This window comes from Mus caroli, unplaced genomic scaffold, assembly GCF_978045245.1.
Source record: "Mus caroli unplaced genomic scaffold, Mus_caroli_1 scaffold_4, whole genome shotgun sequence".
Lineage (NCBI taxonomy): Eukaryota > Metazoa > Chordata > Mammalia > Rodentia > Muridae > Mus > Mus caroli.
In genome coordinates this window covers 40,959,353-40,973,099 of record NW_028227259.1, presented here as the reverse complement: position 1 = coordinate 40,973,099, position 13,747 = coordinate 40,959,353, and the positions used below count along the sequence as shown (strand labels likewise).

The window sequence follows — 13,747 nt, the reverse complement described above, 5'->3', positions numbered from 1 at the left end:
ACTCAGGCAAACATGGCTGACCCCAGCATGACTGAGTGTGGTGTAGCCTTCTCCACACACCAGGTCTTCCACCTTTATTTTAAAGCAGTGTAGGACTTGCAGGCTGTCTCAGAGCAGTAGCACATGCAGACGCCCTGTTGGCTCCCTGTTAGGCTGTTTTGCCCAGCCCCTCTTCATGCACCTGGAGTTACTCCAGAGTTCCCTCAGGGCTCTACTGCTGACCTAAAGACTGGAGAGAGACTTAGTGCTAGATGTCCAGTAACCCTTTGTCATGGATACCACACTGTCCCCCAGACTGAACAAAAACCTGCACTGCACAGCATTAGCTGTTTCTTGTGCTCTAGATCTAGAGTTAGAATCCTCAGGGTCAGGCTGCTGCCCCTTATGGTTAAGAGTCAAGTCCTTTCCTGGTGCTTCTGCCCTCTGCCCTTCAGAGACCAGCACTTCACATGGTCCCATCACTGAACGTTTTCTCAAGTTCTGGCCAGCAACTTAGAGTAACATAATCCTGATGGGGAGGGTGTGGCTGGGGCCAAGAGCCACTAACCAGAACTCGGTACTCCTGCTGCTGATCAGTGTCTCAGGGTCCACTGATTTGACTGCATCTTCCATGCCACAGATTGTCCTTCTGAAGGATCAGAAGAAGTGCTTCAGCATCGACAACCCTGGCTACGAGCCTGAAGTCGTTGCTGTGCACCCTGGTGGGGACACAGTGGCTGTTGGTGGCACGGTAAGGCCCTTTTCCTTTATTCAATGACCTTGGTATCTGATTTGGGGCTCAGAGAAAGCCAGTATATGCCAGAATCACAAAGAAGTAGGCTCTAAGGCTGATGAAAGAATGGATTTGCCAGCAAGGGCAAGCAAGCAAAAAGAAAGCTTCCTTCTCCCTTGTCCTTTAGGTAGGCTGCCACTAGAAGGTGTGGCCCAGATTAAAGGTACATGCTCCTAACTCAAAGATCCATATTAAAAGCAAGTCTGGGGGCTGGAGAGATGGCTCAGTGGTTAAGAGCACTGACTGCTCTTCTGAAAGTCCTGAGTTCAAATCCCAGCAACCACATGGTGGCTCACAGCCATCCGTAATGAGACCTGACTCCCTCTTCTGGAGTGTCGGAAGACAGCTACAGTGTACTTACATATAATAAATAAATAAATAAATAAATAAATAAATAATAAAAAAGCAAGTCTTCCACTTCAAATGATTTAATTAAGGGTGGGGAGAGACCTCAGAGATGTACATATCTGCTTGGATCTTAGTTAAATGACAACCAAGAATAACCATCATATAAAGTTGTACCTGGCACATGGTGACAGGGTACTTGTAGGAGACAGGTATAAATGCAGCTTGCCTGGCACAAGTGGACTCTCTAGAGGCTGGGAAGCTGTTTATGCAGATTTCTCCAGGTTGACCTTTCAGGAAACCATGAGCACTATGGGCCCCCTTGGCAGCCAGACAACACACACAGGTGAGGAAGATGCTGAAGTGAAACACTTAAGGGGGTGTGTGGAGAGGAGTCAGCCATTTCTTGGCAGCCCAGGGCACGTACTGGTGCCTACTGAGCCATGGCAGAGCACTTGACTGAAGCCCTGACTTTCCTCCGTGTCAGGGCACGTGATATTTATGGTTAAGGAGTAACTGCTTTCTGTCTCTGCCTATAGGATGGCAATGTGCGTGTATACTCCATCCTGGGCTCCACACTAAAGGATGAAGGCAAACTCCTAGAGGCCAAGGGACCAGTGACAGACGTGGCCTACTCTCATGATGGTGCCTTCCTGGCTGTGTGTGATGCCAGCAAGGTGGTCACAGTATTCAGTGTAGCTGATGGCTATTCGGTGAGTAGGGTGCAGACCTCTCCATCCTACACTAGAGGGCGTAGGGGAGTACTCCAGCCAGACATTGTTGGGCTTTGCCTTCCTCAGCCATGTCTTCATCTTCATGAGCGGCAGGCACCTGGTGGGGCTCTTGGGAGGATGCTGTGAGCTGGGGGTAGTGATCAGGTACTGGGGCTTCTCCCTGTTACTTCAAGGGCTGGCTGGGAGGACACATGGCGCTCTGGCCTTAGCTCTGATATTAACACCTCTGTTTTCTTTATGTACTAGGAGAATAATGTTTTTTATGGACACCATGCAAAAATTGTGTGCCTGGCCTGGTCACCAGATAATGAACACTTTGCCTCTGGCGGCATGGACATGATGGTGTACGTCTGGACGCTGAGTGACCCAGAGACCAAAGTCAAGATCCAAGGTAACTCCTACCCTTGGGCCTCAGCCCTTCTAAGACCAGGGCTCTGTGGGCTTCTCCTGAAGTAGTACCCTGATCATGGTTTCTAGGGTCAGGTGACCCTGGGGTCTGTACTTTAAGGTGACCTGATGAAATGTGGCTCCATTTTTCCTTCCAGCACACACCAGGCACTCTGCTGGCCTGCAGAGGAACCCTGAGACATTCATTCCAGTAAGAATCCTTGATCTCCAAACGTAGTGCATACACGAGGAAAAGCCTGCCCTGTTTTCCTCTCCACCCCACTCCTGTGCCTTAACTCACAACCACGTTATCCCACTGTTGTCAGCAGAAGGGTAATTGGAGCCATGCTTTGCCAAGGAAACAAGAGTTTTTTAAAAATCATTATTCTGACTATCCAATGTCTTACCACTGCTCCTGCTATTAACTCCTTGTTAGGGTTCACAGTCACATAAGGCTGGTGGTCCTAAGTGAGACAGCCACATGCCATTTTTATACAGACCCCTTGGTCTACATGCTACTCAGAAACAACCATTTGTGTTCATTGGAACAGGGATCTTAGCCTATTGTAATGTTCTCCTGAGATCACCTTCAACAGCTACAAGTCAGGGAGGCAGACCAGGAGGAGCAGCCCTGAAACTGCTTCCAAGCAGCCATTTTGGGTTGTAAGGAAATCTAGAAAGTTCACAAATGAAATGGACCAGGAAAGTAATGTGTCAGGGTTAGTGGTGCATAGAACGGACATAGCATCTGTCTGCTGTGCTCACAGACTCCCAGATGCAAGGCCTTAGAGCTGGCCTTGCTGTGGAGAGAGTGATGCACTTAAGAGTTCTGAGGCCTAGGATGGCGTGACCTCCCTCTCGAGAATGGGGCTGCTAAACCAGGCTGGGAGCCACCAAGGTGTAGGGAACAGGGATCCTATAGAGGTGCCCCTTTCCTGGAACTTAGAGCCCCTGGAACTTCATGAGAAGTTAGGGCTGAGTGAAGCACAGAGGTGCAGTATCTCATGGCTGAAGTTAAGAATAGTGTAGGTGACATGGCAGTTAGTCTTATCCTCCAGTGTGACTTCTGGAGGAGACACCAATCAGGTCCTCAATGCACTTCTTGTTATCCCCACCTCTTCCACTTACGGGCATGTGACACTCAGAGCAGGACCTTCTCAAGACATCAAAATCCAAAGAGCTCAAGTCGTCTGTCAGAAATAGCTTACCAACATTTGCATATAAAGTGTACCCATTGATACACTTCAAATCACTGATATAGCATGTACATGGCACATAAACACTTGTCTGTTGTAGTGTTTAGAGCATGACTGTCATGTCTGTGTCGAGTACAGCCAGAGCCATTGTGAAGCTAGCTGGTTTCCTGCTTGATTGGTTCAGTCTCTAAATGCAGCTCCTATGGACCTGTGTTCCATCCCGTCTGCCTGTTGACCTGGATGTGAAAAGGGATGCTTTTCCCCCAGAAGTTAAGACAGGAGCCGCTCTGAGCTACTGCCGACTCACCTGCTCTTGCCCGTCCTCACAAACTTGTCCTTGTGAAGGTGGACCTGCCACTGTGGTAGATGCTGTTTCTGCCTCTGGCCCAGTGGCTCTCTCCTCTTAAATACAGGTAGAGGCAGTGGGCCTGTTTCTTCAATTTCCACTCTTTTCCCAGATGCTCACCGGCTGCACCACGTCAGCAGCCTGGCCTGGCTAGACGAACACACACTGGTCACCACCTCCCATGACGCCTCTGTGAAGGAGTGGACAATCACCTACTGAGGACGCCGCTCACCCCAAGGACCGAATCAGGGACTAGAGTTTAACTGCCTCAGAGCACCCTTCTCTTAACTATTTCTCTAACGCTCCCCTTCCTGCCTGCCCTGGGAGTAGGGAGGGCCTACGAGTACCCTCCTCTCTTCAGGGTGTCCGTGTCTGTACGCGTCCTTCTGAGAGCTTTAGACAGTTACAGTTTGCACATGGGAAATAAAGCAAGCACTTAAACAGCATGTGGAGCGTACCTAAAACCTTACAGCCCACCAGACCATGAGAGTGTGGAACATTCCAGAGGCAGCAGCCTCCAAAGCACAGACCCAAGCCCCTGTGGCTCTTGCAGCTTCTCAGGAGGCTGGGTAGGGAGCAGGCCACGGCTCCCCTTCCCCATGCAGGATGCATTTGCACTGGAGAGGAGGAGCCACTCTCCAGCAGCCAGCGTTCTGTGTAGAGCAGGTCTGTTTCTCCGTGTAAGTCATGTTACATGGCTGCCTCCCTGGACCCATCCCCAGATCCCATGGGGACGTGTGAACCTTGATCTCATTGTCAGAGTTTGTGCTTGATTTTTAAGAATGGAATCATGGGAATTTTTTTTCTTTCTTTTTTTTTTTTTTTAATGTATCTTGACTGTTGTCTGTCTTGTTCCTGACCTGGCGCGCTGACAGTACCTTGTCCAGACAAGTAGAGCCCTTGTTAACCAGACTGAGGTGTCCTGGTCATGTGATTACCATGCTTCACTGTTTCCCTGTCTCTTCCCAACTCTGGCCCCAAGAGCAGAGATTAAGGACAAGAAGATGTTACTGTAATTTGTCATGTTTTTACCTTTTTTTTTTCTTTTTCAGTGCAGAAATTAAAGTAAGTATAAAGCCCCGTGATTGGCAGTTTCTTTGCGTGTGTCGGAATCACTGGTAAATGTTGGCTGAGAACAATCCCTCCCCTTGCACTTGTGAAAACACTTTGAACGCTTTAAGAGATTAGACTGAGAAATAATTAAATATCTTTTCTCTTGATTGTGGATCACTGGCTCTATGTGGCGGTGCATGTGGGAGGATGGGGCGGGGTTTGGGGAACCACCAGCCAGCTTCTCTGGTGGGGTCTTTATGAACCCACATTGTGGCCATGACATGGAAGGACAGCCCAAGAGAAACCAAGACTCCTAGTCATGTTCCCATCCCTGCTTCCAGACCCAACATGGCCTGGCCCACCCACTTTCTTAGAGCCCAATTTCATCTGTAACAGCATTGGGCCTGATGCTGTCTGGATCCTAGCTCGCCCTCCTGCCAGGAACTGGGTCTAGGTGTTTGAGAAAACTCGTGCAGCCAAAACAACTCAAAGCACTGTGCTTGGGTACAGATTTTAGTCCCCATAAAAACTTTCCTCTCTGGTTCTTAATACTGATTCTGCCATCCATGTGTAAAGGATAACAGAAGTCAAGAAAGTTAATTACACCGTGGGAGATGCAAACCGCAGAGCAAGGTCAGAAACATGCTTGCCATTGAGATCAGATGCTTTCGTGTCAAGGAATCAGTGGGTGAATGACAGCAGGCAGCACCCGAGGAGGGTAGCCTGTCTTGTCCTCATACAATGCTGGGTTAGACGGGATATCAGAGCTGACAGCGGGCACCGTTTGCTCCAGAGTGGAACACTCCCTGGGAGAACTTAGTGAAAAGTTTTGTTTATGTGTGTGAGGATAAGTGCATATGTATTCCATATGTGGAAGCCAGCTTTGAGTGAGGGCCTCTTTTCTGAACCTGGGGCTCATGTTCTAGTTAGACTGCAAGCCAGCAAGCCCCAGCAGTCCTGTCTGACTTCCTTGGAGCTGAGGGCATAGGCATAAAGGGAACACCTGCATTGCACTGTGCAAGCTAGGACTGAATTCTCACCCTCACGACGATGCAGTAAGTGCTCTTAACCACCCAGGCATCTCTGCAGCCCCCAGATTTGTTCCTAAGAAAAACGGTAAAAGCAGCACCATTGGACTATATTCATAATTATCTCGAATCCAAGCTGGCAGAGACAGCTCTACCAGACCAGGGGACACTTTCATGTGTTACTGCCTGGCAGGGTTTTTTTTTTTTTTTTTTTTTTTTTCCCATAAAAAATAGTATTTTTAAACTATGAGAAGAGAAACCATGTCGCAGGAGAATACCCATCAAGTGACCCCATTTCCAGTGTTGCCATCTAACTCTGAGTGTGTGTATGATAGTGTGGCTTTATTTCTTTAGGGACTTTTCAAAAGAAAAATAAAATGACCCACACCTATGATTCTTACATTTCAACAAGAAAGATCTGTATGTGCTGTCCAGGGAGCACAGACTGTCAAGGTGAGAAAGCCCCATTTGTCATTAACTGGTGGCCACGCACCTGAGCACCCAGTTGCAGGCACTGATTTCTTGGAGAGGCATTCACAGTAGTGGATGGGACCTGCCCTCCTCTTCTGAGGGCCTAAATGATAGCTCTGTGCCAGTCAGCTGCATTTGGGTTACAGGTATAGCTTTGGCTTCCTGAAACAGCAAAGATCTAAGGAGACGCAGCGCACCCACACCCTTAGGCTACCCAGAATCAGCATAGCTTGTCCAGCAGCTGGGCTCATCAACCAGTTTTAGGCAACGTGGATACCTAGTTCTCACCCATTTCCCTTTCTCCAGTGGCATCTCAGTAGGTATACTAACCATACTGAAGATGGGTGGGGCTGGGTCCCATTCCCAGCAGGAGATGGCCAACACAAATTCATTGGTATGTGGGGAGAGGTGTTTTAACAGCCTTACCGGTCTTTTGCTTGTGTATTATGATTTCCAGTTTTGTGTATATGGGATGAGAGAGAGCAGGTGTATGTTTCCCATGCTGTGTGTGTGTATGTGGGGGTATTATTGCCTGTTTTTTTTACTAAGGAAAAGGAAGGCTTTGAGTTGTGTAGGTGGGGAGGATCTGGGAGAAGTGTGAGGGGAAACCATGAACAGAATATACTGTATGAAAAAAAAAAAGTCGGGCGTGGTGGCGCACGCCTTTAATCCCAGCACTCGGGAGGCAGAGGCAGGCGGATTTCTGAGTTCGAGGCCAGCCTGGTCTACAAAGTGAGTGCCAGGACAGCCAGGGCTACACAGAGAAACCCTGTCTCGAAAAACCAAAAAAAAAAAAAAAAAAAAAATGTACTTTTCAATTACTTTAAAAGTAATTGCACAATTAAAAGGAAATCTGGATTAAAAACTAGGTGTGTGGACTGTTTTTTCCGGTTCACACTAATATGTTAGATGCTTAGACGAAAAGGCCCAACTTAGGAGGTTGTTGACTGCTATAGGTGCAGGGATACAGCTGTCTCCACCCAGCACTGCCCTTGTAGAGCAGTCTCCTGTACACCAGGCATTTGGCAGGAAGCAGAGTACACTCTTATTGATGATACTAAGATGGAACCCAGGGTGTCTCATGCTCGGCCAGTGCTTTCCCACTGAGCTACACCCTCAGCTAGACCTGTTCCAGTATTAAAGGAATCAGTCTGCCCCTTAAGAGTATGTTAGAGCAGAACTGCTTTTTTTCTTGGACCTCAGACTTGATGTGTAGCTGAGGTTAGCCCTGACACCCTGCCCCTCCTGCCTCCACCTCCCAAATGCTGGAAGCTTTCAGTACTTGGTTTTTGTAGTGTACACTTGTAAATTGAATGTGACACTGAAAACTGGTGCCAAATTTCTCTTGGTGGTAGTGGTGGCCAGACAGCTAGGTGTGAAAGTACTTCTCCAAGGATCTCTTGGGGTTAGTCTTGTGTGAAGTGAAGTGACTTTCCTCATCAAGTCACTTGCTCCCACTATGGACCTGGGGTTGGTAGGCTTTGAAATGTAGACCCTTCTTAAAGCCCGGAAGAGGTTGTGACCATGTGATGTGCCACTGAAAACCGAGCAAAACTGCACTTGAGTGTAAAGAAACTCGTAAACCCAGCCTTTATCAGAGCACACTTACCAGAAAGATACCCCCTAAAGTTAGAGTGGCGTTGTTTTACATTTTAGAAAATGTCACTAATGTGTGATGCATTCATTGTTTTAGTTGAAGCAAGTGAAAATCTGGTCTCAGTAGAAGAGGATAAGGACTTGATCCACTTTGCAGAGAGCTCTGGGTCTTCATCTTGGACACTTTCCCCCAAAATAGACCCGTGAGAAGCCAGACATTAATTGTCTTGAGCAATCTGAAACCATAGCCACTGACTTCCTGTTGTAGTGTGAAAAATTTAAAAAACAATCCCACACTACTGCAGGCAAGAGGTGACATGTGGTCCTCAGCGCATGCACATGCACAGAGAAAAAGGGGGGGAGGGGGAGGAAGGGAAAGAGAGAGAGAGAGAGAGCACAAGCGCATTCCCACTTTATAGGAGACCTTAGTTCTGTGAACATACTTTCAGAGCCCAGGGCTGGAACCTGGGAAGAACACCCCAGAAAAGGTAGCCTCGTGCCCAGCCTGTTTACTCCAGAAGGGAGGCAAGGAGAGCAACCAACCTCCCATTCACAGCAAACTGAGTCACTGCTGGGCAAATCCAAGGACATATTAAGGCGCTTTGTTTTGTTTCTGACATGTATGTTAACAGTATATTTGGATTGCAAGGTAGATTTTTTTTTTTAATCTTTTATCAGTTGCGTGCCATCTTCAATGTGCAAGATGCTCTCAATATTCTGCAGCCTAGACAGAGTGGACCCAGTTGATGCCCAGTGAGCACGCAGCTATGTAGAGGACAGAGCTGTGGCAGCTGTGCCACAAGCATACAGAAAGCCACAGGTGCCCACCACACTTGGTATGATATGCAGCTCAAGAATGGCTTTTCCCAACAGCCACATGGCTCACACTGAGCATATATTTCAGCGTCGAGGAGCTCATTTTTAACTAGTAAATGCCCTGCCCAATTAGAATTCTACGTACGATTGTATATCTAAAAGTTTTACAGAACAAAGTTTGACAACCACTGAATGGAACCAATTCTAAAAAGCAGTATTTTATTTCAATGGAATAAAAAACAACCTTAAGTTCACCCAATCATTTAGTTTCAGAAAGATGCAGAAGTTGGACCTGGCCCCACAGAGACTTGATGTGCCAGGGTGGGGAGAAACCGGGGGGGGGGGGGGGGGGGAGCGGGGGGGGGCGGGGGCACCCACTCAGAGAAGAAGGGGAGGGAAGACTGGAGGAAGGGATGTGGGAGGGGGGCAGTGAGTGGGATGTAAAATGAGTAAAAATTATATGTGTGTGTGTGTATATATATATATATATAATTCCTTTAATTCTTACTTTTTTATATATTATTATTCAAAAGGGAAATTTTCCTAAGAAAAACAGGGCTAGAGATACAGCTCAGTGGGACAGTGACTGTCTAGCAAGAGACCTCCATATTCCATCACCAACACCATAAATAAACACATAAACAAGAGTGTAATTACTCCTCTGGGTGAACATTAAAGGTTGTTTCCAATGGTGGTGAGAGGCTACAAACCAGAAACAGAGAGCATGCGTTTGATCCTGATCTTGAGGCATAGTGGCCATGAAGAGCTTAGGCCCAGGCAAGGTAGCACAGGTCTTTAATCTCCAGAGACAGAGACAAGCAGAGTTCTGAGTTCAAGGCCAGCATGGGACATAGCAAATTCTAAGTGAAGAAAAACTTAAAGTCCAAGTACATACCTTTAATCCCAACATTCAGGAGACACAGCCATGCAGATCTCTGAGTTCAAGGTCAATCTACAGAGCAAGTTCCAGGACAGTCAAGCTTAAGCAGTGAGGGATTTGGAAAACAAAAGGCTGGTAGTAGAATGGGGAGGGGGGGTGTTCCAGCTCAGCAAGCAGCAGAACTTGACAGCTTCAGTCAAATGGCTCTCGTTTTAGAGTCAAGAATAGAAAGGGCCACATACTGAAATTCTCCACTGGAAACCTCTTGGGCCAGGTCTGTACAGTTCAAATCAAGCAGCAACAAAGCCTTCCTATATTTCTACTAGGATGGATAATTAAGCTCCTACTTAAAGCCTTTCACTGTTTTCCAAACCCAAAGTCTCAAAATCCACGTACCTCCAAATAAAAACATGGTCAAGCCTATCACAGCAATACCCCAGTCCCTGGTACCAACTTCTTAGTTAGGGTTTTACCTCTGTGAGCAGACACCGTGGCCAAGGTAACTCTTACATTTAATTGGGGCTAGCTTACAGGTTCAGAGGTTCAATCCATTATCACCAAGATGGGAGCATGGCAGTGTTCAGGCAGTATGGTGTTCGAGGAACTGAGAGTTCTACATCTTCATCTGAAAGCCACTAGAAGACTGGTTCCCACGTGGTTAGGAGGAGGGTCTCATTGACCAACCCCACTGTGACACACTTCCTCCAACAGGACCACACCCACTTCAACAAGGCCATACCTACTAATAGTGCCACTCCTGAGCCAACCCTATTGTGATGGTTTGTATAAAGGTATGGCCCTGTTGTAGTAGGTGTAGCCTTGTTGGATGGAGTAGGTGTGTCATTGTGAGTGTGGACTTTAAGACCCTCATCCTAGCTGCCTGGAAGCCAGTATTCTGCTAACAGCCTTCAGATGTATGGCCCTGTTGTAGTAGGTGTAGCCTTGTTGGATGGAGTAGGTGTGTCATTGTGAGTGTGGACTTTAAGACCCTCATCCTAGCTGCCTGGAAGCCAGTATTCTGCTAACAGCCTTCAAATGAAGATGTAGAACTCTCATCTTGTCTGTACCATGCCTGCCTGAATATAGCCATGTTCCTGCCTTGATAATGAACCTGTAAGTCAGCCCCAATTAAATGTTGTCCTTATAAGAGTTGCCTTGGTCATGGTGTCCATTCACAGCAGTAAAACCCTAGCTAAGACTCATATTCAAAGTGCAACCTTTTTCTAGAAATTTCCTCCACATTATTCCCCAATTGCCATTGGGGCTTCACTTTCATTGGCCCTTCCTGGATCCTGAGGGGAGGAAATGGGAGGCAGGAACAGCCTGGGGTGATGGAGGCCTCAGGCAATGGGCAGCACAGTGAGAAACCGAGTCCAGATGAGGCAGGCTTCATTGAGCCGCTCATTTAATTGAAAACAAAGGCTATTTAAACATCTGAGGAGTGGGTAGAGACTTTTGAAGTGAGTGTAAGTCTTTGGCTGGGGCTAAGGTACTGGGAATGCCTTATTTGCACGATGGGGAATTCCAGGTGTTTGCTGGACATGACCATATAAGGAGAAGGGAAGTTTAACCTGGCTTCAACTATGTGACCTCTTAGGTGGGGACTAACGTTGGGGATGGGGAGGGGGAGGTACAGGACTTGCAGGTCCTGGCAGGGGAGGGAGTGGTCCTCACTCCCAATACTCTAGAGATGAGATTTCCAGGGTTGGACAGACTCTACCCCACTGCTGCTCCAGTCTGGTTCCTCCTGGTTCCTTGTTACCCTGGCCTCACACTCACTGTGATTTGGAGGGATACTGGCCCAAAGCAAGGGTGCCTGAGCTCCAGATTGTGACTCTCCAGTCACATACACCCCCATCCCAGACAAATCCCCTCCCCGGTTCTCAGCTTGCCCTCACTTGTCAATTCCTTTTGTTATTTTTTTTAAAGATTTATTTATTACATGTAAGTACACTGTACTGTCTTCAGACACCCCAGAAGAGGGCATCAGGTCTCATTACGGATGGTTGTGAGCCACCATATGGTTGCTGGGATTTGAACTCAGGACCTTTGGAAGAGCAGCCAGTGCTCTTAATCACTGAGCCATCTCTCCAGCCCCCCTTTTGTTATTATTTAAAAGATTTATTTATATATTTTATGTATATGAATGCTCTATTTGTATGTAAGCCCGCATGATAGAAGAGGGCATCAGCTCCCATTATAGATGCTTGTGAGCCATCTATAATGCTGGGAATTGAACTCAGGACCTCTGGAAAGAGGAGCTCTTAACCACTCATCTCTTCAGCCTCCTTGGTAATTTTTTTTTTTTTTTTTTTTTTTTTTGGTTTTTCGAGACAGGGTTTCTCTTTCTCTGTATAGCCCTGGCTGTCCTGGAACTCCCTCTGTAGACCAGGCTGGCCTCGAACTCAGAAATCCGTAGAAGGCTTTATTTTCTACAAACACCTAGACAGTCTCAGGCACTTAGGAGTCTGACAGCCATATTTCTACATGGTATGATTTGAGGGGACACGAAGTGATCTTTAACATTTATATTCACCTGTTGACTTCTCTTGTTAATTTATTACTATTATTACTTTAAAAAATCATTTGACTCATATTGACTTAAAGGGCAAGGGGTTCTGGGTATTAATACTAAGATTAGCTGCTACTGTTCACTAGAGACCACACTTTATAAGACACCTAGATGCATTTGAATCTCAGGTGAATGATGCCCCCCCTTTTTTTTTTTTAGCACATCTATGTCCCATGTATTGTACACATAGCTTCACTGTTCAAGAAAAGACCAGGTGGCTCCCGGCGGCATGGTCATGGAGATTGTATTTTCAGATTCATTGTTTCTGCCGTCTTTTTACCTGTAATAACCTGGCTTAGATGGGCTGTAGTTTATCACAGCATTCTTCAAGGTGTGGCTGTTACTCCCCAAATAAAAGACGCTGAAGCTGGGAACAGTCTGCTGAGTAATTAATGCTAAATAACTGGACTCCTGCAGAGCATAATATAGAGACTTGAAACTAGCTCTGACTGGCAGAATCCTCTGGGCAAGCCTTTAATGATTTCACAGTTGAGTGAAGAGCACATGGAGGTAGATGGACAGGCATTAAATGCCTGCAAACATGCATCTGTGGCCTGAAGCAAAGTTTGTCCTGTTGCTGTCTCTGTTCTAGTCGAAGTGGTCTGAACGCGTCTCTCAACTAGTTCTTAATAGGAACCCCAGACGTTGCCTCACTTGGGACTGATTTTTCTGCTCTTGCGATATAATATCTAAAACCTTTCTTAAAAACTTTAATTAAAAAAAAGTCTAAAATGTTATTTTTGATTGACAACTTGTTTGGATTAAGTAACGCCCAGGGTATTAATAAGGAACACCTCTGAGCATGTCTGTGAGAGCATCTTCAGAAGGACCCACTGAGGGTGAAGAGCCACCCTTGAATGTAGGTGGCACCGTCTAATTGACTAGATCTCCAAATTAATACAAAGAGAGAGGGGAAACAAATGAGTGCTGGAATCCTCACGTCTCTGCTCCCCATTCCCTGAGTGGTTCCTGGACCCCATACACGGTTGTCATGAACTGTTGTGGGTACAGTGGTCTTTGTACTCACAGAGAAGCACTCGGAGAGCCATGAATGTTAATCACGAAGGGGTGTCTCCTCAATGGGGGAGATAGAAATCAGACACCTGAATCCTATCCAGAAAGCTGAGAGCTGATTTTGCTAATGACCTGGTGACCCTGTGCCATCTGTGGAAGCAGATCTCACCCAGATTCCCCAGAACAATTACTTCAGACTCACTGGACATCTGATCTAGGTTGATGGTCAGTCTGCAGAGCTTCTCATTCCTATCTCTTCACAGGTTTCCTTCCTTAGGTGACCCCATCAGGGACTCCCTCAGTGAACCTTACCTTACCTTACCCCCTGTGAAAAACAGTATCCTACTTTTTTAAAAACAGGGTTGTTAGTTTATTTTCTTTTTATTCCATATGTATAAGTGTCTTGCATGCATATGTGTGTACTGCGTGTCTGGTGCTCAGGGAAGTTAGAAGAGAGCATTGGATCTCCTGGAATGGGAGTTATAGTTGGTTATGAACCACCATGTGTGTGCTGAGAACAGAACCCAAGTTCTCTCT

General features: G+C 46.8%; 1 protein-coding gene across 1 annotated transcript in view; it reads left to right on the top strand.

Moving 5' to 3' along the window:
- Window positions 1-5,000, top strand: part of Wdr1 (WD repeat domain 1) — a 34,986-nt gene extending 29,986 nt beyond the window's left edge. Inside the window, exons 12-15 of the mRNA XM_085836658.1 lie at window positions 620-730; window positions 1,657-1,830; window positions 2,098-2,242; window positions 3,893-5,000. Of these exons, the coding sequence (XP_085692784.1) occupies window positions 620-730; window positions 1,657-1,830; window positions 2,098-2,242; window positions 3,893-3,999 (537 nt within the window). The 3' untranslated portion in view covers window positions 4,000-5,000. The remainder of the gene's footprint in view (window positions 1-619; window positions 731-1,656; window positions 1,831-2,097; window positions 2,243-3,892) is intronic.
- Window positions 5,001-13,747: the final 8,747 nt, after the last annotated feature.